This window comes from Tyto alba, unplaced genomic scaffold (assembly GCF_018691265.1).
Source record: "Tyto alba isolate M040663 unplaced genomic scaffold, T.alba_DEE_v4.0 Super-Scaffold_1, whole genome shotgun sequence".
NCBI classification, from domain to species: Eukaryota; Metazoa; Chordata; class Aves; order Strigiformes; family Tytonidae; genus Tyto; species Tyto alba.
Window position 1 is genome coordinate 36,256,304 of NW_024881261.1, and position 24,336 is coordinate 36,280,639.

Consider the following 24,336-nt stretch of genomic DNA (forward strand, 5'->3'; position numbering starts at 1 on the left):
AGGGACCAAAAAAAAAACCAAACCACCCCCCCATATATATACCGCCTATAAAGTCAGTTAGCTATAAAACAATCCATTTTGAAGCCAAAAAACACATACCAACAATTTTAAGCCAAAGTTTTTTAAAAGCTGTTGTTATCAAGGCCTGCAAGGGAGATTCTACCTGTCTAATCTTGGTCTTGTCACTAAATTTAGTGATTCAGTTGTATTAAATTCACTAGAACTATTCTGCAAATAGTTTGTGATGTTAAGCAGTAACATTAAACAAAACAACAGTATTTAAATTTATATCCATAGAGTTTAGATCAAAATTCGATGTTGGTAGGAGTCCCAGGAAAGCGACCGAGTTCTATCCAGACAAGACTTCCCGGTAGAAAGAGCAACTATATCTAAGAAAGCCCACGTGTGGTACCTCCACACTTACTATATGGCGATGGTCCACAATTCGGCATCAAGGTCAGTCACGAAGGATTGTCTCTACGATTTACGTAACGGAAGCGATCACTGGAAACCCACAGGTCACCACAGCTCCTAGCTGTGCACATCCCACCAGGGAACACTGATGTGAAAAAGGGTGAATTTGTGAATGTCATTAGGACAAACCCCAACTCTTGCAATTTGCCATCAGGTCTCTTGTAGGCAAGACAGGCTCCATTCTTAAAAGAGCCGTTGTTATGACAGGTGCTGAAGCCACTCCCGAAAACTCCCTGTAGCTCAGCATTTCAAGTACCGTGGTAATACACTGAAGCATCCCTATCAACAGCTCAACCTGCAGGTGCCAAACCTTTCCCAGGCAGCCGGCGGGCAATGCCAACGTCCCTGGCAGAAGCCAAAATCCTGTAAATACTTCTTCTTACCCTCAGCTCTACGTTTACAGAACACGAAGAGCCGCCTCGAAGCTCTCGGTAACGCTACCTGCCTGGCAAAGGGGCTCACGGGGAGACCGGTCCGAGTTCTCCCTGGCGGGTTTCACCTCACCCGGTGCCGCACAGCGATGCGGCGGCCCTGCCAAGTGCGCTTGCCCCGCGAAGCCTGTGCCCCCACGCACCGCTGGCTCCTCGGGAAAGGCGCGTTCCCCGCCTGATCTCCCGAATGCTACGGCGGAGAGGCCCGAGGGTTTCCCCAAGGGCGTCTGACGAGGGGAGCACCGAGTTCCGCGAAACCACCCCGGAGCCGCCATTTCCCAGGGGCGTCCCAGCGGAGCAGCGCGCTGAGGGGTGAGCCTCGGGGGTGGAGGAGGGGGCCGAGGCCGGGACGGACACACGGACAGGCTCCACAAGGACGGGGTTCCCCGCTTCCGCGAACAATGCGGCGAAGAAAAAAAAAAAAAAAAAAAAAAAAAAAAAAAAAAGAAGAAAAGGCGGCGGCGGGGAGGCCGGGCCGGGGCCACGGCGCTGCCCTGAGGGGACGGCGCGCGCTGCGAGTGGGGGCGGGTGGGGGTTGTAGGGGGGGGGGTGAGACCACGTGACGAGAAACCACCATGGCGCGAGAAACCACCCCGCCGCACGAGGGCTGAGACGGCCGCGAGTGTCACGTGACGGCGGCGGCAGCTCCCGCCTCCTCCTCCCCCCCCCCTCCCTCACGTGACCCGGTTTGTTGTTGTTGCTGCCTCCGCGGGGCGGGCGCCCGCGTGGGCGGCGGCGCGGTCACGTGCCGAGTGTTAAATCGCTCCCCCCGCCCCGGGGGGGGGAGGGGTGGGGGGGTGTGTGTGAGGTGGGTGGGGGAGGGGGCGGTGGCGGAGGCGCTGCTGCGCGCTGCGCCGGGCTCGCGGGCGGGAGGTGAGGGGGGCGGCGGTTGCTACTCCAAGATGGCGGACGAGGAGACTCCGCTCCTCCGCCCGAGCGACGGCGGCGGCGGCCCCGGGGCCGAGAGCGCCGAGCCCGCTCTGAAGCGCCAGCGCTTGGACTCGGAAGACGGCAGCGGGCGGGGCGCGGTGCCCGCCCAACGCCCGGAGCGCGGCGCGGGGCCGCCGCCCGCCGCCGCCGCCGCCGCTCTGGCGGCGGAGCTGCCGGGCGAGGCGGCGGCCGTGAGCGCCGATGGCGGCGGCCGGGCGGAGGAGCAGGAGGAAGAGGAGGAGGAGGAGGAGGAGGACGAAGAGGCGGCGGTGTGGAGCGGCGCGGACAATAGGGCCGGGCTGCGGGGCCTGCCCCGGGCGGAGCCGCCTCCGCAGCCGCGGCAGCGGGGCCGGGGGGAGGGGGCGGAGGCGGCGCCCGGTGAAGACGCGGCGGAGGCGGCCGCTGGCTGCAGGCGGGCGCAGTGTTCAAACGGGGCGGCTGAGGCGCCGGCCCTGCATCCCGGTGAGGATCACCCCTCCCTCCTTTCCTTTCGCTCCCTCCCCCGCTCGGGCCGCCGGCACAGGCCGCGGGCCGCCCCCTCCGCGGCCGGGAGGGCTCCCTCCTCCTCCTCCTCTCCCTCCTCCCTCCTTCCCTCCCTCCTTCCTCCTCCCTGCGCCGCCGCTCGGCGCTTCCCCGCGGGCGCCTCGCCGCGGCCGCCGCCCGGGCTCTCCCGGGGCCGCCCCGGGGCCGGCAGCGGGAGCCCGGGGAGGGGAGGGGGCGGGCGGAGCACGGAGGCATCGCGGCGCGCCTCTCGCCTCCTGAACCGGGCGGCCGATGCGAACTCGAGCGAACTGCTGCGTCCCTTTCCCTAGAGCTCTACTTCGAACTGCTCCTTGTCAAAGCCTGGTGTTTCTTGGGCTGAGCCTCGTAGAGAAGAGGTCGGCTCCTGCCCGGTTTCTGAAAACGTTTAGTTTGCTCTGTTGCTGGCGACAAGTTACTGAATATGAAAAATCATAAGCCCTGCTTGCTTTTCACAGTTCCTGCCCTGATAATTGTTTTATCTCCTCTTCTTGAAAACTTGCACAGAATGCACAGGACCAGCAGTCTTGAACAATTCTTTAAATAACTTCAAGTTACGTTCTTGGTTAAGATTTCGGTGACTGCAGCACAACGCTAAACTATAATCTTCAAATAAGTTTCTTTGCAGATCACGTTTGAAGCGTACTGTTTGGACAGTATCAGTATGAAAGTACTGCGCACTGCATTATTGAAACAGATAGGTTTTAAAAGTTTGTTGGGTTTGCTTTGTTTTTTAAGGTAGTGCTTCAGAAAGACTTCTTAAAAGGCATAAGATACTGCATTCTGCCAGTAAAGTCTTTACGTTCTGTCCTGGAATGCGGTTAAAGATATTTTACCTTTAACGCCATAGTACATCTCTACAGAAAATTTCTGCCTGTGCAAAAGGAATCCGAAAGGGAACAGGGCTGTCTGATAAGCTTGGAATGGCCCTGGTACTTAAAAACTTATTTGGAACAGCACAAGAGTAAAGCTAATGATCTCTTATCAGTGCCTTCTATGAAGCCTTTTCCCTCAGGTTACTCAGATCCTCAGGCATGTTTTGCTGTGGATTGTTTAGCTCAGGCAAGCATTCCCTTTAGTCCTTTGAGGGATCAAATTCATACACAGGGAGTGTTACAATTTAAACTGTTACTTTAGCCTGCTTGTATCTGTCACAGTGTTTCTTAAACACCAGACAGTGTGACCTGTACATGGCGAGTCTATAACAACGTAAGCTTTGATTCTGTATGCAGTGGACATAAAGGTTGTTTTAGTAAAATTTGCACTTCACACTTACTTATGTGTACTAATCAACCTTTTTTTCTTCTTCATAATGCTTTTTGCACAGCATGTTTACTGACTTCATGCATAATGAAGGTGAAATGCTGTAAATATATAAATACTAAGAAATGGCCATGTCAGTGAGCACCTGTGGTCTCAGAAGAACAAGAGAGCATGTACAACAAGCAAACTTCTGTCCTCTGTCTCCTTCCGTTCTAATCAGAATAAAGTATTTATGCCAGCAAGGGAAAGAACAGGACAACACGATCTCTGAATAAAAAATGATGGTGTTTTGTGGTGCTCTTAATTTACGAGTAAAGTGAAGTAACCTAGCTAAAATGCTGTAGGGGTTTATTCAAACAAAGATTGAAAACTATTATAGTGATTCTTTGCTTTAGAGAGCATGACCAAAACTTGTTCTCCTTTGTTCATAGTCTTGGATTTTCAACAACTTAAGTTGCAGTGTCTAGTTCTAATAAAGCCAATAAAGTTTAGTAATGTAAATTCTAAGAAACTGCTCAGGTTAAAATTTAGATTTCCCCTTAAATGTTAGCTTAGTAATGCATGCTGTAAGACAAGTATCTTGCTCTCTTTGGATTCCTTCATCTGGATACACGATGAAGTTAGATTGAGTTACTCTGGCTTAAGGCCACGAGTTGAAGTAACTCTGTGGTACTTTAAGCCAAACCCAGCTGCAGGGTAAAATGGATGAGAGAAACTTAGTAAAGGTGGTTCAAGATAGCACACTTTCTGTCAGAACTGAAATGTCATGACAGTGTGTATGTGTTCACCTGTTGCAGCTCAGCTGCAAGGTAACAGCCTACCAAAATTCTGTAACTTGGTTGTATCCAAAGGGGCTATTTGTGGTTTTCTTTTAAAATGCAGTGCTCTTAAAACCTACTCGAAGATTGGTCTATAAATGGTGGCTCCTTTTCATTCATTTTTTTTCAGTGAGCTGAAGTGAGAATTGTAAGAGAAATTAATTTTTAATTGTACTTTTAAAACATCTGGGTTTTTTAAGATACAAAATTCTTAATGCCCAACACTTTACAGAATTAAAATTTCACTAAGGTCAACATCCAGCCCACCAAAGTCCAATATTAAGAGCAAATCCTGCAGTACATCTACCGAAGGGTTGAAAGCGTATCTATAAACTCAAAAAGATTGGAAGTTTTCTGTGTCTAAGTGACAAAACTGCCTATTTGTAATTCACTGCAATCAAAGCGTGTAGTTTTAGCTTTTGTGATACATTTAAATATGTATCTGTGCCATTTGGCTCAAGTATAACCTGTCATTGTTGTGCTGTTTTGCAGATAACTTCCTTTTTAGTGATGAAATCATAGCCAATGGTTTCCACTCCTGTGACAGTGATGAAGATGACAGAGCCTCACATGCAAGTTCTAGTGATTGGACCCCGAGACCACGTATAGGTAGAAGCCTGTGTAATATTCTTAGATGCTGTTTGCCTTTGAACAGTGACTTAATTCTTCCCAGTCTTCAAATGATTTCTTCTGTTGCAAAAAAAAAATGGCCGTTACTGCTTTGGAGCAGCTTAGAGTTGTTGACTATATTCTATATGTTATTTAAGGTGTTTAAAAATTAATCTCTTTAAACTTGCTGTATTTTGAGCAAAGTTTTCAATGTCTTTTTTCTGTGTAGAAATCCTGCCATGATCCATATTAAAAACATACACACAGGCTCAGTAAATTGAACAGATTTATGGTATATTTCTAGCCTATTTACTTCGTATTCATTCTTTAAGGAACAAGAAGATGATTCTTGTATGATTTTAGCCAATCTGAAGGGCTCACTGCTCTAGGCGTTACAGCAGTCTGCATATATGTTGCATATTAGCAACAGATAGATGAAGCATGGCAGTTAGGAGCGCAGTGGAACATTCTTGCCTCGCACAGAGGCGAGATAACCGCGAAGGTTGCTGGTGATCTGTGGGGGACGGTGGCTTCCAGGGTGCAGGTCTTTTGTCTCACACAGGTGTGATAATACCACTGCATTCATTTTGCCAGTATTGATAAGAATGGCAACAAGAAAGCGTATTAGGATAACACAATATTCCACTTAAAATCTGCCCATATGTTGTCTTTGCTGATCCCTCGTTACAGGATCATTGTTGGTACCTTTGGGGTAAAGGTACATTTAACAATTGCTTTCTTTAGATGTACTGTAACTAGCCTCAGTGATTGCTATTTGGGTCCTCTTAGTCAGTTTAGCTTCCTAAGATTTACCTGTTCTACTGCTCTAATCTCAGGTGTTTCTGGACAGATTGATTTGGTGGCTTTAGGAGGTCATGTCTGAAATCATTAGTGTTAGATGACTAAAAGAACAACGAACAATCCATGGATGGGTGGGCCCTGTTTGTCTCTTTAGAGTGATGTTTTATAACATGACTAGAAAGTATGCGTATGTTTGTTGTCTCTGAAAACTTATTACTGTAAATACCTTTAAAAATGTTGGAAAAATACAAATGAAGCCATAAAATGGAGATACATTGAGAAAATCTTGTTGCTAAATAAGTACAACTCTAAGAGCCATCACGTTTGCTGTGAAATGGGATTTCTACCTTGACTAACCTTCTGTGAAATCTTTCATAGGTTAACATAAACCAATAATAAATAAGTAAAAATCCAAGCTATACTATCACTTCAGAGTTTAGACCAAAACATGCAGAGGTTTTGATGAGTGAAGCATTAAATTGCATTAATGAAATTGTAGTCGCAAGCATTAATAAATGGGACGATCATAGTCGTCTGAAATAGCTGACTCAGTTTTAATTTTTTTTTTTTTTTTTTTTTTTAATAGGTCCCTACACTTTTGTTCAGCAGCATCTCATGTTAGGTACAGATCCACGGACAATTCTGAAAGACTTGCTACCAGAAACAATCCCTCCACCTGAACTGGATGATATGACGCTCTGGCAAATTGTTATAAACATTCTTTCAGAACCGCCAAAAAGAAAAAAACGAAAAGATATTAATACTATTGATGATGCTGTGAAACTTCTACAAGAATGCAAAAAAATAATGGTCTTGACTGGAGCTGGGGTATGTATTGCTGCAATGACAGTGAGAGAATTTAGAAAGAGTTGGTTAAATACTTACCCAGTGCTTTGCAGCATGCAGGTGATGTGACCCTCGCAATGTTTGTAATCGAGTAATTGTGCTAGATGGGAAGAGCAGGCACTGCTGTCCACTAGAATCATGCACACTGCAAGACTGGAGCTTAAATTGGAAATTACGAGATATCTCTTCTTGTAAGAAAATATTCTTAAACATTTAAACTCTTAAACAGTTGCTTCCATGAAAAATAGTTATGGAATAAGATCACATCAGCGTGTTCCAGAACATCCTCTATCCTGATCATTTTTCATTTGAAACAAAGGTAAATGATTTTTTTAACAAAACGTTAGTGGCTTTCTTAAAATACCTGATGGAGCTAGAGGGACTAGAAGAATAGAACTCAAAAAGAAAAGAGTATGGGGCGGGGGGAGAGTTATAAGAAAAGTTCGATTAGATTTCAGTAGACTGAACTTTACTTTTAACGTGCCAGTCTATGATGGTAGTAAGATTAATCACTGGTTTACTAAAGAACATTTTTAAACCATTGTACATTTGCAGCTTTATGCCTGTGTTCCAGATGACAGTACAAAAATCAATTATTTTTTGCTTCTGTTGTTCATATACAATGGGTGTGACAGCATTCAGAAACGATGAATAATTCAAATCAGCTTGTTAAGAGAAGCAGTGCTACTTCTGTTACCCTACCTTGTTCTTTCTATAATTGCTATCATACACCTATTTCTCCTCCTCCTCCCATCATATTTTGGGGTAGTCTAAGACAATAAATTTTAGTCTTTACTGACTACTACAATACTTTGATAAACAATGTTTGTTTATCAAAAGGGGTTTATTCATCAAAAGCAAGCATCTTTTCTGTTAGTGTGTGTCATCGTTTGAGCCTGGTCAGCAAGCTAAACGTCCTGCTCACCCACCCTCCTTAGACAACCTGGTGGGCCCTGGCTCTATTCCAGCCTGAACCAGGACACTGTTAGCATGTAAAAAAAAAAAAAAAAAAAAAAAATCAACCACCTTGAACAAGCCTAAGTTGTCAGATGCATGAAGAATTACTAATCAAATTTAATGCAACAGTATTTCAAATTTTTGTTTACTTCTTAGAAAACTTCTAGTAGTAAAAGTAAGTTCTGGAGTCCTATTACTGCCTGTCCAGCATATCCTAAAGAGGTTCCTTTTGTCCAGTTGTCAAACTTTGTTTCTGTGCTGCTTCTCCTGCTTGTGGTTTGGGAATTGTCATATTGGTCCAAAAAAAAAAGAAGAAAAATGAAAAAAAAAAAAAAGAAAAATGAATACAGAGAACCCAGCCCAGTTTTGTTCTTAATGTCTCTAAGCACTGTGAGCATATAGAAATGTGGTTGCCCAAGTAGTTTGTGTGATAGCAACTCTTTATAGCTGAATGTGTAGTTTCACTTATATCAGATTGCAAAAATATATTTCAGGTGTCTGTGTCTTGTGGAATACCTGACTTTAGATCAAGAGATGGCATCTATGCACGCCTTGCTGTAGACTTCCCAGACCTTCCAGATCCTCAAGCAATGTTTGATATAGAATACTTCAGAAAGGATCCCAGGCCATTTTTTAAGTTTGCAAAGGTATGATTTTCCAAGGGTTCTTATCTTTGTCAGTAAAGACAGATAACAATATTAAAATGCATAAATCAGATATAAAACTATTCTGTTAACAAAGTGGTATCTTTGTCTTCTTTTATAAGCAAGATAGAAAAATATGTTAATATTGACTTGAATGAGACACCTCAGTGGCATAACTGTCTCCTTGGGCAGGTCTCTGCGATGTATCAATTTTATATCCTCAGTGTTACTTCAGTCATTGTATGCAACCATGTATTAGCCTTATTAGAAATACTTAGCAAGAGTCTTTTTTTTTTTTTTTTTTAAGATAATTTTTACTGTTCTGACAAGTTCTAGACAGTGTCTCTAATTTCAGGGAGAATAAATAAAAACTTGTAGCTATTTGCTCAAACCTCAGTAATCTCAGCTGCTGTTACTTTTGCTGAAAAAATGAAAGAATATAAGAAACTTTTGGCCAGCACATGAGTAATGTGGAATTTTATATACTGTGGCATTCTTTTCGATGCCATACAGTACATTTACCTTTTATCACTGTATTTACAGTAAAAAGGACTAAAGCAGTTTCATGAACTAATAAGTCTGTTCCTGTTTCAGGTTTTGATATAGCTGTTACAAGGATCTGTATATCTTAGAGAACTAAAGCCTTTTTGCAGGGACTGTGTTCGCTTGAAAGGGAGAACGCAGCAGTTTTCAAGAAGGTGTTAGTAATATTAAACAGTTTAAAAAGCAGGGAGTACATCTTCAAGACAAGAAGGAATTGTAGAAGCTGTAGACATATGTAGGAACAAACCAAAAAAAAATTGCATCTAGTCTGGAATTTCATCAGGACAAAAAAACCCAATATATTGTAAGAATTACTGCAGGACCTGTAAGGACTTGTGAAAATCAACCACTACGAGTTGTATTCACTCTTTCTTCCCTTCACTCACAATTTATACTACTGCTCTACTATGTTATAAAGATTGGAAAAGAAAAAGCAATGCATTCTTCAGGTGCTTGGCTCTCTGAAAGCCTCCTATCCAGATACTAACATATTTTGATGCTCATTAGTATACTCAGTTTTTTAATATTAAAAAACCAACCAAACAACAAAACAAAAAAACCCCAACCCCCTCAAAACCCATAGCAAACAAAAAACCCAACTTAACTGAAGCCTTTCTATACACAGGTTTTACCAGAATAGTGCAAATCCAATTTGAGTGATACTTTTTTACTAAAATACTTTCTCCTCGTTCTCCTCTTCTGTCCATCAGCTCAGCATATTGTTTTCTTATTCCATGAAATCTTAAGTTTCTATAATTCTAGTGGCAAAGAGCAGCGAAATAAATTTGCAGAGCTCAGTGGCAGAACATGTCTTGCTTTTTCTGAGTAAGATATAAAAGCTGTTAGGACCACCTGAATATCTGATTATAACTGTGTAACAGGCCAGTCATAATCGAGGTAATAGCACTATGAGCAATCACTGATCATTGCTGCAGTTTAACTCCAAAGACCCATGTAGCCTAAGAATTATGAGTAACTTGAAATATTTTGGGGAAAAACAAATGCTTTCAGAGTCTTTTTTGTCTGTTAGTAGGCTGCATGGTAGCTGAAGGCAGAGCGGTCACAAAGATCAATTTAACTGTTCACTGTTGTGCTAGAACTTTTGGTTCAACTTTAAGTATCTACTGGTAAAGGTAGGCAGCAGCCTCCTTGCTAACTTTCTTCTGGCCAGTAACTCTTGTGCTTTTTCTGTAAAAGAGGGACAGCGAGGCTCGAGCCCAGTTGCTGTTCAGTGGTGAGAGAGTGACTGGAGAGCAGAGGGTCTGGAACTCAAGTTCCTCCCCTAAGTGCGTGCTCCTGAGCAAGAGAGTGGCTGGTGGTGCTGTCCTCCTCGTCGCACAGCAACCAGAGCTACCCACTGGGGTGGTCAACTCTAGACAGAGGTTTCTAGTGTGAAGCTTTCAGCTGGGTGCCCACATTTCACTTTTCCTTTTGGCAGGCTCCTTGTTCACTGTGGGCAAACATCAAATCATTCTACGAAAGTGCCTACATTTTTTTCCATTTTCTCTTTAGATATACATACCTCCTCTACCTTGATCTAATGGAAGACCTAAGCACATATATCAGGCACAGTGGAATTGCTCTGCTAAGCCCTGTGGTTTTTTACTTGATGACTGATGTAACTGGCTAAATTGGTAAATCTGGTCTGACTACCACCTGTCTTCCCCTTTATGTCCAATGCCATTCTGCTTTCGGGGCTTCCATCTTCTAGGAACGCCTGCTGATAATGCTGAGGAGTAAAAAGCTTATCCCAAACCAAAAAAAACAGAATCCAAAATCCTCATGAAATTTTTGTCGGACTGCAGTTAAACCATATGTGTTTATAATAACAAATACTGAGCTTACTTGACACTTACAAAGGAAAAAAAAAGCTTTCCTATTTCATAATTCTCAAAACAAACAAAAAAAAATCAAAACCTTGCTTTTATGCTGTGTGAAGAACAAAATACCAGCTTGTGTGGAGCAATTCATCGTGACATGACCAGAAGCTCAGCTGTTGAAAAAAGACTTGGATCTGAGAGAAACGGCAAAATGCAAAGAGTGATAACATTAATTGCTGACATAATCACTATCTGTAATATTTAGCTCTGTGTGAATTGCTGCAGTTGGAATAAAGACATTACATGTCCATTTACGCTTTTTAATGTACCTCTGAATTCCCTAGGAAATCTATCCAGGACAATTCCAGCCATCTCTCTGTCACAAGTTCATAGCTTTGATGGATAAAGAAGGAAAACTACTTCGCAACTATACTCAGAACATAGACACATTGGAACAGGTTGCAGGAATCCAAAGGATAATACAGTGTCATGGTTAGTGGTTTTAGTTTCATTTTTCTTATATGTAGGAATGATTTTTCCTTGTGCATGTGACTAGGGAATTGCTATTGGAATTAATTATTATTATTTTTCTTGAATTCGTATCTCTTGGCAACAAATATTCTGCTTTTAAAATGTTGCATATTTTTCTTAGGTAGTTTAAGTACTTAAATCCAACGTGCTTCAAGTGGAAATGCTTGTTTCAGAAATTATGCTTGATGAATGGTGGTCTTTGTGTATCGGTGAAGATCCACACCCTCTTCACACAAGCTTAGACCTTAACTTTTAAAATGTATTTGGTTCTTCTTTATATTCATGTATGGTAAGATAGTGTGGAAATCAGTCTTTTCACAGGTCCCTCTCACTGTCTATCAAAGAAATGGAATTTGGCTGTTACTGGATTCTTTGTTTAGGTTATGTTGCATTGATATCTTAAAATATCCTGATACTTCAGTGCCTTCACTTCATGTATAAAATATTGTGGATTAATCACCAGTTCAGTTGAACTGAAGGTCGTTTTATTACAGTGTTACACACATTTTGAAATTATGATACCAAATTAAGTAGAATCTCTTAATTAGTGGCTTGATATGCTTTCCCCTTCCAAGGACTTGCAGATGTCAAGCTGAAAGTCCAAGGATTCATTTTCAAGGAAAGGTCACAGAAAATTAGTTCTTAAAGTGCACGTTTGGATCATTTAGTAGACTTCTGGCAAATAAATTGTTTAAAAGCAGTGTTGGCATGTTTGGAAGACATGTCTATTTAATTCCACCTTTGCCAGGGACCAAACTCACTTGGTTTCTTTATCTGCTAAGCTTAGTTCAGTGCTAGATTCATCAATTTTCTTTCTTCAGACAGAGCAAACATGGTGCTCTGTCATGGTGACTGAATGGCACACAGTAGAATCCTACCTGCTGAATAATCCACATCTAGTGCTAGTTTCCGTTTGTCCTTAGTGTATCACGCGTTTTCTTTTGGTTGTCATTCCGAATGAGCTATGTGTCATTAACTTCTTACATGTTTGTGGTTTTGCACATCACTGCCACAGTCAAGCTTCCCATTTTTTCAGTTGCACACTACAGTAATTAGATTTCAGACCATCTTTACTGTATGTCCTGCGTAAGTTGATTTTAAATTAAAAAGATTCTTTAAAAAACACTCTATGGACTTTGAGATTTTGGGGCCTTTGGAAATTAGCAAAGGTTGTATTTAGCACCTCAGGCCTTATCTGACATATAGTTATGCTGCTCTTTGACAAATGCTTGTTGGCTAATGGTAGTGGCTAAAGAGAAACTGAAACTCTGTTCATGCTGCTGTATTTATTCTCTTTTTTGTCTAGCTGTGACAATGGCAAGTTAATCATCAGTGTGCCAAATGGCAAAGAACCTTGTAATGGTTTGGGGAGTTCATCTATGACCCTCTGAACCCATTTCACACTGCAGACCTACAGTAAAGTTGCTACTATGAAAACTACTGTATCTTAGATGCATTTTCTGAATTTAAAATTTCTATCAAATTCAAGCAACTTGTCTGGAATTAGATCATATTCCTTGCCGTTGCTGTAGCTGAATGATCGGGGCAGCAGCCGGGTGACTACACACACCTCATGCATGGGGCAGCATAACTGCTTGGTCAAGTCCTTCTGATCTAAAAAATAACTCACATAATAGAGGTGCAAGTAGGTAGCAACAGGTGCCTTAGACAGGGTTAGGTCTGCTAGCCTGACAGACATGTCCCTAACACACTGTGTTAAAGGCCTAAATTATTACTATAAACAAATGAGCAAGTAACTGTCATACTTCCTGTAGTCTTTGGAATCCCTCAAGGTTCTGGGAATTGCAATGCTGAGCAAGCGTTTCAGAAGCTGTGCGGTGTCCACGCCAGCAGTGATTAGCAGACCTGAACTGCCTGTTGTTCATAAATGATCTGCTTCAAGGTTTTATGAGCTTTCACTTTCTTTGTTTTACCCAGATACAACAGCCCCAAAGCATATTTTGGTGTTGTACTTAGCCCCAGAATCCCTTCATTTAGCGGAGTCAGTGTTGGCTGGCTGCTCTGTGCAGGTTATGAGCAGAAAACATGGGTTTGCGTGGCTTAAAATATTCCAGATAAAGTTTTGGTACCAGAGGTTTTTAGCTGTTCCTAGCTTCTGAAAAGCTTTCAACATCTTAACGGTTCTAAAAGTTTCGTTTTGAAGAGAGACTTTTGTACCCCCCTGTACATTTCTCGGTTACAGGTTTTTCTTACTGCCCTCATATCACCATTAGGAATTGCAGAGCTCCAGACTTTAGTTGTATGAGTGACATGTTCCAATGCAGAAGCAAAGAATGCCAATTATTTTATTTTTTTAACTGCTTATTTCAAGATTAGGAGAAAATCTGTCAATTTCTCTACTTTACTCTTCATCATTCCGTCAGCTTCTAGCATTATTCCTTCCACAGTTAAAAGGCCTTGTAGGTGTATCTCTCCTGGACGTATGCACACCAAAAGGCCACTCGTTTGCCCCAAAGACCTCAACACTGTATTTGCATGTGTGTGTTAGCCACCAGATAAGCTTTCCTTTCAGACAGACAGACACGAATGCTCTACCAGATACACGGGCATCACCTTCAGCTGCTTCAGAAACAGGCCAGTTAGAGCAGCCAAGCGGAGCAACAAACTTTACATGGTTTTGGTAAATAAGAAACGCAGTATCTGAGCTGGATACCAAGTTCAGAGCAGTATTTCAGTTAGAACAAGGTAGCTGTAACTTCTCACTTCTGCTGAAAGGAACAGTACTGCTATTTAGTTGCCTATAGTGAAATCTTCACTAATGCATATTCTTAGTTATTTTGACATACGGTTTCTTGAGTTCATTCAGGTTCATGTTCTGCTGCTGTTTGCAGAGCTGCTGGCACCGTCAGTTGTGTAAAGGGGAAAAGGGAAGGTTATGTTCCCCCCTCCTTCCATATGCTTGCACAGATTGGGGGGAATGAGAGGACACAATGTGATTTGTGTAGACATGCATGTGGTATATCACTACTCCTAAAACAAGATTTCCACTAACATCTCGAAGAACTACTTTTAGTACTATGTATCTTCTCTTAATTTTACATTACTTCTTAATGACTGATTTTTATAGCACTGCAACGTAACAGCCTTTGTGTCAAAAGAGCTTGGGCAAAACGACCAAATCCAAATGACTGAAAATCCTTACTTCTACCATACGGGTTTTTCCCCTCAGGTTCCTTTGCAACAGCTTCCTGCCTGATCTGTAAATACAAAGTTGATTGTGAAGTTGTTCGAGGAGATATTTTCAATCAGGTAAAAAATTTACTTTAACTCACTACAGCTTTCTAATAAGTAATTCTCTCTCAAAACAAAAGAAAAAAACCCAAACCAAAACCCAAAACACCATACTTGGATTGCTTAAAATATCTGCTTTTAAAAGGCTACATATCTTTGCATGTATTTCATAAAAGTGCCTATCTGCATTTTTAGCATTTCCTCTAGTATTTAAAAGCATACTCAAATACTATATTGCAAAAATTAGGTAATGGCAAAAAGCAGAACAAAACCGTAAGAGTTCATATTTAATGGTACCTCTGAGAAAAGTAGAGGTTAAAAAATGGTAAGTAGAAAGTTGGATTTATTCGTGTTTTATGTTAATCTGAACCCACAGTCACACTGAGAAAGCATTCTTACCTATTTATAACATTGGTCACTCTTTGAGCATTTACCTGCGTTAAAAATGTGTTTAAACAGTAGCTGGTACATGGAGATATTGCTAAGTACAGAGCAGCCTCTGAGCAGGGAAGTGGATCAAATGATATGCTGGACGTTGCTTTCTAGGACTTCTGAACTATTCCATATCCTGAACTCCCCACATCTGGGTGTGAAGCGCCCCAGGGCCAAGGCAGGAGTTAGTCCTGCTCTGTCAGAGCAGATGAACCTTTGGCTTGGCAAGACCCCCTTTGCTCCTCTTCCCCTTCTTTTGAAGGAAAAGAGATGATGATTCTCTGATCAGAAAGAGCGCGTCTATACAAATGGAAGGGGACTTTTTCTGCAGGCTCATGTGTTTTTGATAAGTGCTTAGAGCCCACAGTTGCCACTTTAAATGAGACATGGAAGGGATGTAAATCTTTCAGGTATTACCTCTGAAATGGAACTTGATGAAAGCCTTTTAGAAGAAATGTTTGAGTCAAAGCTTTAAGAAATAGGAATCTCATGAGCCTGAATCTTTGTAAGACTGAAAATACTGAATGTGAAATCAGGTTTACTTTGCTATTATTATTTTTGAGAACTTTCTATCTTACAGATGAGTGCTGGTCCTTTGCCTTCAAAACCAGATGGCTGGAGTTTAGGTTTTCTTCCTTCTAATCAACCTTCCTAAGCATGTTGTAATTTTCTGTTTTGGTTATTAATGGTCAGGTCTCCTTTTCCTAACAACACTGTAATCATTGTATGCTCATATACTGAACCAAACTTGTGCCCTGATGGCCCCTCCCTGCTGGTGGTCGATAATGGAAACGTGGGGAAGTGGAGAGAAGCAGCCTGTAGCAATATGTCTGCATAATGAGAACAAAGAGGGTTCTTACTCCCAAGGCGAGACTGAAGGAGCTTTCTACACTCAGTCTCTCAGCCCTAATCTTACAGTACTGTTGCCAGGTGTATCTTCCTAGGGCAGGCCCTACCTGTAATACTGAATTATTTTCATAATGCAAAATAAATATGGTTATTGTCAAATACGATTTCACACAACAAGAGAGAGAGCTATTGAAAGAAAACACATCCTTCCTCTTTTATGCCTGAAAATAATTATTCTATCTGCCGTCATCTTTATATCGTAGCCTGCATTTCCCTAACCAGTGCTATGCTGTTTCTTTTTCTGTTGCCTCTCTAGAATATAGAATTTGGTTCTTTAAATACTACAAGAAACCTTTTCTGTACTTATGAAACAAAACAGTGTCCATTTCAGCAGCTTTGTTTTCTAAGAAGTCCTCCTTCACAAAACTGGTTTTGGCACCTGGGTCCCAATAGAGTCCAGCTTCTAGTCTCTGCTGGTCTCCACTACTTGAAAGTTCAGTTATACGTGGCTCCAGGTTCTTAGTTTTCCCTAAAAATACTACCTTTCCTGTGCTCTGGTCCATCCCCTGATGGTCGTAAGTGCTTCACAAGGAACAGTCTATCTGGCATCTTTCTGCCAGGATTTCCTTTCAACATACTGTAAACTGAGAATTGTTTGAGATCATCTGTTTAGAAAACTACTGACTTCTTGTTGCTGCTCTTGATTCTTTTGCCACTTCCAAGACAACATGCTGGTTCCCTGTAGCGAGATTCTTTCTCTTGGTTGCTGTACCCAACAATTCTTCTGGAGAAGAAGCAGCAGCAGTTCTAAATCACACACAGAACTTCTGATTAAAACAACTGTCAGTCATTTCCAAAAGTTACTTTGCTTTTGACACTTTTAGGCAGCTTCAAGAAAAAGTGGAAGGGTCTCAGATTTAGGAAGAAAAGACCCATGAAAAACATGCTCCAGTTCTTGGACGTTCTTAAGCCAACATAATCTTTACTAATCTTGTTTTTGATATATGGATAACATCAATGAGAAATTCCATTTCTCTTTCATTAGACAAATACATCAGCAGAGGTGGTGGGGTTTTGGGGGAGTGCTGCTTCTGGAGGGAAGAGGACCCTAGGCAATTGACTGGCCAATTATCTAGCTTTAACTTCTTGGTATCAATTTCAGCTCTTGGAATAGATCTTCCCCCTTACTGACGACCTTTCTGAGGATTAGCAGAGAAGCTGGTGAGTAGTGTAGTGTTGAAACGCGTTTATGGGCCCATTACAGTGACTCAGATGACTTGGATAGGGACATCAGTTGCTCTACAGAGATCTACTACATCACAAGTCATTGGACTTCTTGTGAGAAATGATGGAAAGAGTTAATATTACTTGATCTCTTTAAACCAAAAGTTAGAGGTCTTAATTTCGTCTTCTTCCTAATACAGAGCAAATTATTTTCCCTCCTTAAGCTTCCAACTGAAAGTGCGACGGCATCCCTAACATCAACAGAAGAGACAGCAGGGTAAAAAGGCTCGGAAAAGTTTGAGCTGTTTGTGTGTTGTGAGCTCTTTTTCTAGGATGTAAATATCTGAGGAAAAAGTTCAAGATTCATTCTACCCATCCTCCATTTTGGGGAATTCTTTAGTTGGTTCCTGATAGCGTGGGGTTACTAGATGTTCTTTACCTTGGGTATACGGTGAAGGTTTTCTCAGTACCTCTTCCTAGTTCTTGTGCTGTATTGCTGCTAGTGCATCCCTCCACAAGGTTTTCTTCAAAGGAGGATTGGATTCTTTGATCAAACACTTAAAATTTTTGGGAAAGGTCCCCTGACACTAGAGGAAGGCCTTTTACTTGTGATGTTTTCTTATTTGGAAAGAACTGTCTTTCGTTCTGCTGCAGGCATGTGTAAAGTAGTTGTTTGACTGAAGCTTTCTAAGTTCTGTATTATTTTTTTCTGCACGTGTTCTCTGTACAAGAGGGAGTTGCTATGCATTCAAATGTCATTTTTCATATATTTTCCTATAAAAATAGATAATAGACATCTCTGCACCTTTATATAACACTAATTTGTTTGTGATGACTGCTATAGGATTGCAGCTACATTTAGCTCTTTAGATTTATTCAGAAGTACTGTATTTTAACACTGCAGCTGAGAAGACCTGAACTATTTGAAAGAAAAATTGCTCAGTAGTAATTGAAGAACTGCCTGTACACATACTGCTCACCTTGCTTTTCTTCTCTCTGAAATAGTCTTAAGATAGGGAAGAGTTGAAAGAGGTTCCAGAGATCAGAAAATCCTCTGTTTTCAGGAGGAAAGGGAGTCTACTTCTTCACAAATGTAACTCTAATCCACTTTTTTTTAGTGAACAAGGGTTCTGCTCTGTTTCTGGAGGAATTAGAAAAGTTTAAAATAGAGACCAAACGTCATTCCTGTGTTCTTGTCCTGTATGCGTTTTTACTAGTCACCTGCTACAGTGCCATGTTGCTTTATGCATGTAACACTCTTACCCTCCCTCTTGGAAGAGAGGAGAAAGTAGAGAGGTAAAGCTCTACAATATAGTCCTTGATGAGGAAGGGGTTTATATCAGTTCCTGTAATGGAAGCTGACAGCAAAATCTTAAGTTTTTGCTCTGATGAAACCAAGAATAATATATTCCTATCAAATAGGAGGTAATTACTCAGTGCTGAGCATGACTTCTGGACTTTGGCTTAGTTGTCAGGTAAGAACTGTGGCGTAGATCTGCATGGTTTCTCCCTTTTTACTTAAGAGGACTCTCTCTTTATTCCTGCTGTAGTTCTATTTCCGTGTGCAGTTGCTGCAGGCTAGAGTAAGAAATGTCTGTATATCCACAGAAAAATGAAACGAGGAGATATCACTGATACTTCCTAGTCTTTTGCCAAAAGAAGTCACTGTGAATTGCTAAAATCTGAGGTTCTCCAGGGTGCAGCCTTGAATGGCAGTAACAGAAGCTGTTCTAATGCAGGTTGTACCTAGATGTCCCAGATGTCCACCTGATGAACCGCTCGCTATCATGAAGCCAGACATAGTGTTCTTTGGGGAGAACTTACCTGAGCAGTTCCATCGCGCCATGAAGTACGACAAAAATGAAGTTGATCTCCTTATTGTCATTGGGTCTTCACTGAAAGTAAGACCGGTAGCATTGATTCCAAGTAAGTGGTTACCTCTGGCAGTATTTTCTTCCAAAAATTTGGATCAAAAGCGAAATTCTCAGTTAAGAGCTCTAAGAAATACTTTTGGCTTGATTTAGTGAAGAAACTAGATGAAGCATCTAGTTTTCTAAGATGAAAACTGATTGCCTATGTACAGTCGGAATGCAAGGTAGAGAAAGTAACAAATTCTAAGTGCTTTTTCTCCACTCCAGGCAGATCTCAAGATAATGAAATGATAATCTGAAAAACTACTCTTCTAAAACTTGAATTACTTTGTTCTGAGATTCAATTAATTTCTCTCCCACCTTGCAATATGCTTTCAGAGTTACTGGAAAGATTTAGGAAGGAATCATCTTTAAAAAGATAAATGTAGTATCAAAAAACCAGATCAAGTAAGTACATCAGCTGTTGGAGTCGTAGCTTATTTTAAAGTCAGTACTTAATACTAAATGGGCATTATATAGTGTGCCACCATTCGGATCCTTAGCTTTTAAAAGTAATGTGGAAAAACATCTCTGCTAGTATATGTCATAGAAAAATGCCCTTCAGGAGGCCTGAGAAAATACCAGGACAGGTGATTTATTTGTCTACTGAGTGCAAGACTTACTGGTACTAAAGAAATTCTCTTCACCTGTCAGCCTGAGAAGGATATGTGCTTAGTATCGGCTATTAGCTGGGAACAGTATTGCATCCATGGCCTTTGCAGTCACGTCCTCTTCGCTATAAAAGAGGCAGAGCCTGGTGTTCAGGCTGAAGGGAAATGCACGAGAACTAGAAAGTTAGGATCCACTATGCAAACCATTGCTCCTTTTGTGTCCTAGAACTGGATTTCATTTGTTAGTTACCTGTGGACTCAATGCTAGGTTACCAAACTGGTGCTTTTGGAAGCTCAGATATCAGAAAGGGGTAGAGCAACCCACTGCGGGGTGGATTGTACCTGGAAATATTTTGACCTAAAACGAATGCACAAAATCAACAGTTGTTTAAGAAATTATAGTACTAATTTGAATAATCTTTTAAACAGTTGACCAAACATTGCTGTAGTCAGTATTTCTGTTTATATGTTTCTTGGTAATTGAGTAGAGGAACCCTTTATACTGGAAAAAATGTGGAAGAAAAGTCTAGATAGGCTACAGCAGACAGCACCTCAAACTGCTGTTGTTACATTTGAGATTCGCTTGTCTTTTCCTGATCTGTCTGGTCTTGTTTCAAGTGAAGTTATGAAAAGAAATCAAGCTTTGCAAGCAGATCTCTCTGAAAGTAAAACTGAAGCGACTACCTTTGAATTATCTTTTCTATATATAGGTTCCATCCCCCATGAAGTGCCTCAGATCTTAATTAATAGGGAACCTTTGCCTCATCTACACTTTGATGTGGAGCTTCTTGGAGACTGTGATGTTATTATTAATGAATTATGTCAAAGGCTAGGTAGCGAATATACAAAACTTTGCTACAACTCGGTGAAACTTTCAGAAATAACAGAAAAGCCTCCGCGAACGCACAAGGAGCTCGAAATGCTCTCATCCGAGCTCCCGCCTACCCCTCTAAACATTTCAGAAGACTCTAGTTCACCAGAAAGAATGACTCCACCAGATGCTTCGGCGGTGGCTTCAGAACAGCCAGCTGAATGTAAGGTAGAAAACTGTGATCCTGCCTCAGAAACTAAAGGGACCTGCACAGAGGAAAAGCTTCAGGCCACACAGACATCGTCAGAAAGCCCTGAAAATCCTACTAGGGAGCTAATGAACTCTGAAACAATGAAGGAAAATGGATCTAACAATGGTGAAAATAAAGAAAAAAATGAAATACTGAAGAAGTGCTGGGTAAACAGATCTGCAAAAGAACAGATTAGCAAAAGGCTGGATGGTAAGTGTTAACTCATTTCAATATTTTGCATTTTTTGGCCAAGATGTTTATTCTAGACTTCTTTAAAGCAATAAGTTACCCCTGAGGGAAGCTGGGGGTTTTGGTCCTTAATTTTGTTCAGACAAGTGTCTACATAACTCATAATTATTTATTTCTTTTGGGGAAGGCTCATAGGCAATTGTGTTTCTAGTCTGTAATAGGTTTTATAATAGGTGATTACATACTCCCTAAAAAGATCAAAAGTTAGAAGTTTGAATGTAGGTATAAAGGAATAAATCAGTTTCTAACATTTTCAGAAAATTAGTTTGATCCACAGGTGTTAAGAAGCTGGTCTCACTAGGTCATAATTTGGTATGGCAGTAGAACTGAAAGATGAAGTCGTGATAGGAGTTGAAAAGTGAATCTCACAGCTGGAGCCAGGCACAGTGTGAAGGAAACTGTAGACATTCCACGGAAGCCTTCCAGCAGGCAGCCTCGTAACTGATGTAAGCACTTACCACACCAGAACATGAGTGTGGCTGAAGAACCAGCTCTTAAAATTGCAACTTTCCAAAGCTGTTTTTAAACTTAGTCAGAGACCCTGTGCACTGGGGTCTGGTTCTGTTGCAGGTAATGGGAATCCAGCTGTGAGTACATGAACCAATGAAAAAAAGCTGCTAAACACTGAAGTTTAAATGCTCTTTTGTGTCAAAGGGAGGGGGAAGGAATGCTGAGCTTTCCCCTGCAGCATTTGTTTTGTGCCTCATAATAAATACACATAAATTGAAACAAAGGCATTTCTAATGTAAGTGGATTTGCCAGTTAAGTTCCACTGTTGAAAATGCATCTGCGCAGGTGCCTTCTAACCAGAAGTCTGCAAGGTCTTGTATGCATCATTTATTTTAGCCTTTTCTTGACTTGTGAAATTCTGTTTCAGGTACTCAGTATCTATTTTTACCACCAAATCGCTATATTTTCCATGGGGCTGAGGTATACTCAGATTCTGAAGATGATATCATATCTTCTAGCTCTTGCGGGAGTAGTAGCGAAAGTGGTTCGTGTCGTAGTCAGAGCTTAGATGTGGAGGATGAGAGTGAGATCGAAGAGTTTTACAATGGCATAGAGGATGAGGATGCTCCTGAAAGGGAAGAGGAACCTGGTTTCGGGGAAGATGGAGTTGAACAAGATGAAGCAGCAGCTGACGAATCAGCTTATACAAATGAAGCTGCAGGGACTGATCATCCAAGCAACAAGTTGTAAAGCGATCAGTGACTGGTTACAGGAACTTTCCACCAGCATTAGGAGCTTTGGCATGTCAGAATGAATGTTTACGTCTGAACTTAGAGCAACAAAAACATAAGGATCTAGTGTTTATAAATAACTAAAACAGATTTTCATGCTTAGTTTTTTACCTTTTTCAATAAAATTCTATTACTGCGCACTCAACACTAACTCATCTTTTATTTTCAAGGTACTAGGACTATCTAAACAATTGTCACTATGTTCACTTTTAAGTTCATCTGTCTGATCAGGCATCCGTGTATATAATACATATTTTTGCTTAATGAATTTCAGCTTATATTGTTTTTAAACAGTTTTGAAAAAGCCATTGGAATGTTAAACTAATATAAAGGGAACAGCTAATTTAGACCAAAGACTGGTATTTTCACACCTCTTGCTGTGTAACAGTTTGGTTTATTTAAAACCTTATGCTTCTGCTAAACCTTTCATTCTCGCCTAGTCTGTCATTAAACACTGGCATTTTCTAAGACCTACTGTGGCAGCTAATTTTTTGCTTTAACAGTTACGTCGTATGGTTGAGACATACTTAAATGTGAGTAGATAGTTAAATGGAAACAAGGCAGTGAGCACTTGAGAAATCCTGTGTTTTGTAGGCTGATCAAGAAGTGCTGTGAAAATGCTTAGGCTACGGAGTTGAATACTTCCTGTGGACATGAAGCAATGTTGACATTGGCTCCCTAGCAGTTAGAGTACTGGCATTTTAAACAAAATGGATCCCCCGCGGTAGAAGTTTTTCACGTGGCATACAAAAGTCAAATATAGTGCAGCTTGCATTAAAAATAGCATCTGAGATAAATTACCACGGCTCTGATGTGGAAGCGAGGCTGAGTTCAGAACAGTGTTCCTAGCAGCATGTGAGAAGGTGCAAAAAAATAAGCTCTTTGTACTTACTGATGCAACAAAACCAGGAGAAACTAACTGAGATAGCGAGGGCCTCTGCTGATCCACTGCTGTGTGGATGACACGCAGATTAATAACCTCACCTGGAAGCACACTGGTTTGAGGTCGTGTCTCAGGTTGGGAAAAATCATTTTCAACCTGCCAGCTCCACCGTGCGTATTAAAAGCAAAGCAGCTACTCAAATTATTACCTTGTAGATTCAAGTGCTAGGCTGCCTTAAAACTGGATGTTGCAAATTTTCAAGTGCAGATTGTTTCCAAGCCTTTAGAACTATTTTGTGAAATTGCACAGTGCAGTAGTAAGTGAAACGGCATTTTTCTAAAAACCACTTTTTCAACATTGGCCCAAACGAACTCTACGATGTAGATTATTCATATACTTTGCTTTAATATTTATTACATTTTGGAAGATGTGTAGTAGCTGTTCTTTGAACATAAGATACATCAGTTAATAAATATTTACGAACAGCCTCCTGTATTCATCAGAAAGTGTTGGCATGTTGTCTCACTGTTCAAATTTAATACAGCTCTTATTTGGCTACACTAAAGAATGCAATATGTTTAGTTTTCACTTGCATGTCACAATGTATTAGTTTGTGCTATAGGAGATATTTTAAATTGAAATACTTTGTTTTAAATTATTTTTACAGTGAGGATTGTTTTCTGCTCTTTTATATTGTATATAGTGTCTTTTATGTAATCTACTGGCATATGTTTTGTAGAAGACTGTTTAAAATGACTGGCTCTCTTCCTGCAACTTTTGAAATACAAAACCAGTGTTTTATACTTGTACACTCTGTTCTAAAGTCTATTAAAACTGTCATTTGATTTCTGGTTTCTGTTAATTTCTAGTTAGATCTTAAAACCGTAAGAAAAGATGCCCCATAAAGTCAAGATATACACTAGCTGATGTAAGGCATTACACAGTAAATTGGTTTTTTCCGTTCATCCCCTTGGGGGAAAAAAAAAAAAAAATCCTGAATGAAGCTGCTCTGCACTGTCTTTGGTAAAACGACCTCCTAAAGCACAGCGCAGCTTTGTCCTTCACAAAACTACGTTTCTCCTTTCAAATCCTACGTTAACCTTAGCAGTACTGGCTGAACAGGAGTGTATCTCTGTGGCTGTTCCTCTGCCTCGCGCTTCTGCCGCCCTTTCTCTACCCAGCCCAAAGCTGCCTTCACCTTCCGTGCTTCCACCTCAGCAGCCACATCTAGGAGAAGCTTCCCCTAAGGAACCTGCACCCCCCCCACACATTTTGTACTCACACAGGTGACACCAACAGGCCCCTCCCGGCTCCCTGTGGGTGGGGGTTGTGCCCCCCCCGGGCTGGGGCAGGCTCCCCTTTGTCCCGGGCTTCCTGGGGGGCTGCAGCTCTACCGACCCCCCCCCCCCCCCCCCCCCATACAGCAACGACCCACCAC

At 41.4% G+C, this 24,336-nt stretch overlaps 1 protein-coding gene across 5 annotated transcripts; it reads left to right on the forward strand.

Annotated features, from left to right (window-relative positions):
• The first annotated feature begins 1,777 nt into the window (after nucleotides 1-1,777).
• Nucleotides 1,778-23,743, forward strand: SIRT1 (sirtuin 1). 5 transcript variants are annotated; one of them, XR_006165024.1, is made up of 10 exons: nucleotides 1,778-2,297; nucleotides 4,928-5,044; nucleotides 6,432-6,673; nucleotides 8,143-8,295; nucleotides 11,000-11,147; nucleotides 14,377-14,456; nucleotides 18,683-18,869; nucleotides 20,175-20,735; nucleotides 21,052-21,344; nucleotides 21,652-21,684. XR_006165024.1 is itself a non-coding variant. In XM_042789511.1 (9 exons), exons 1-9 carry the CDS (start codon nucleotides 1,808-1,810, stop codon nucleotides 21,972-21,974), a joined length of 2,301 nt encoding a protein of 766 aa, XP_042645445.1. In that variant the 5' UTR covers nucleotides 1,778-1,807; the 3' UTR covers nucleotides 21,975-23,743. The 5 variants fall into 5 exon arrangements, 4 of the variants coding, with proteins under 4 accessions (XP_042645445.1, XP_042645448.1, XP_042645459.1 ...); XM_042789511.1 differs by lacking the exon at nucleotides 21,052-21,344 and having other exon boundaries at nucleotides 21,652-23,743; XM_042789514.1 differs by having other exon boundaries at nucleotides 21,052-21,763.
• Nucleotides 23,744-24,336: the final 593 nt, after the last annotated feature.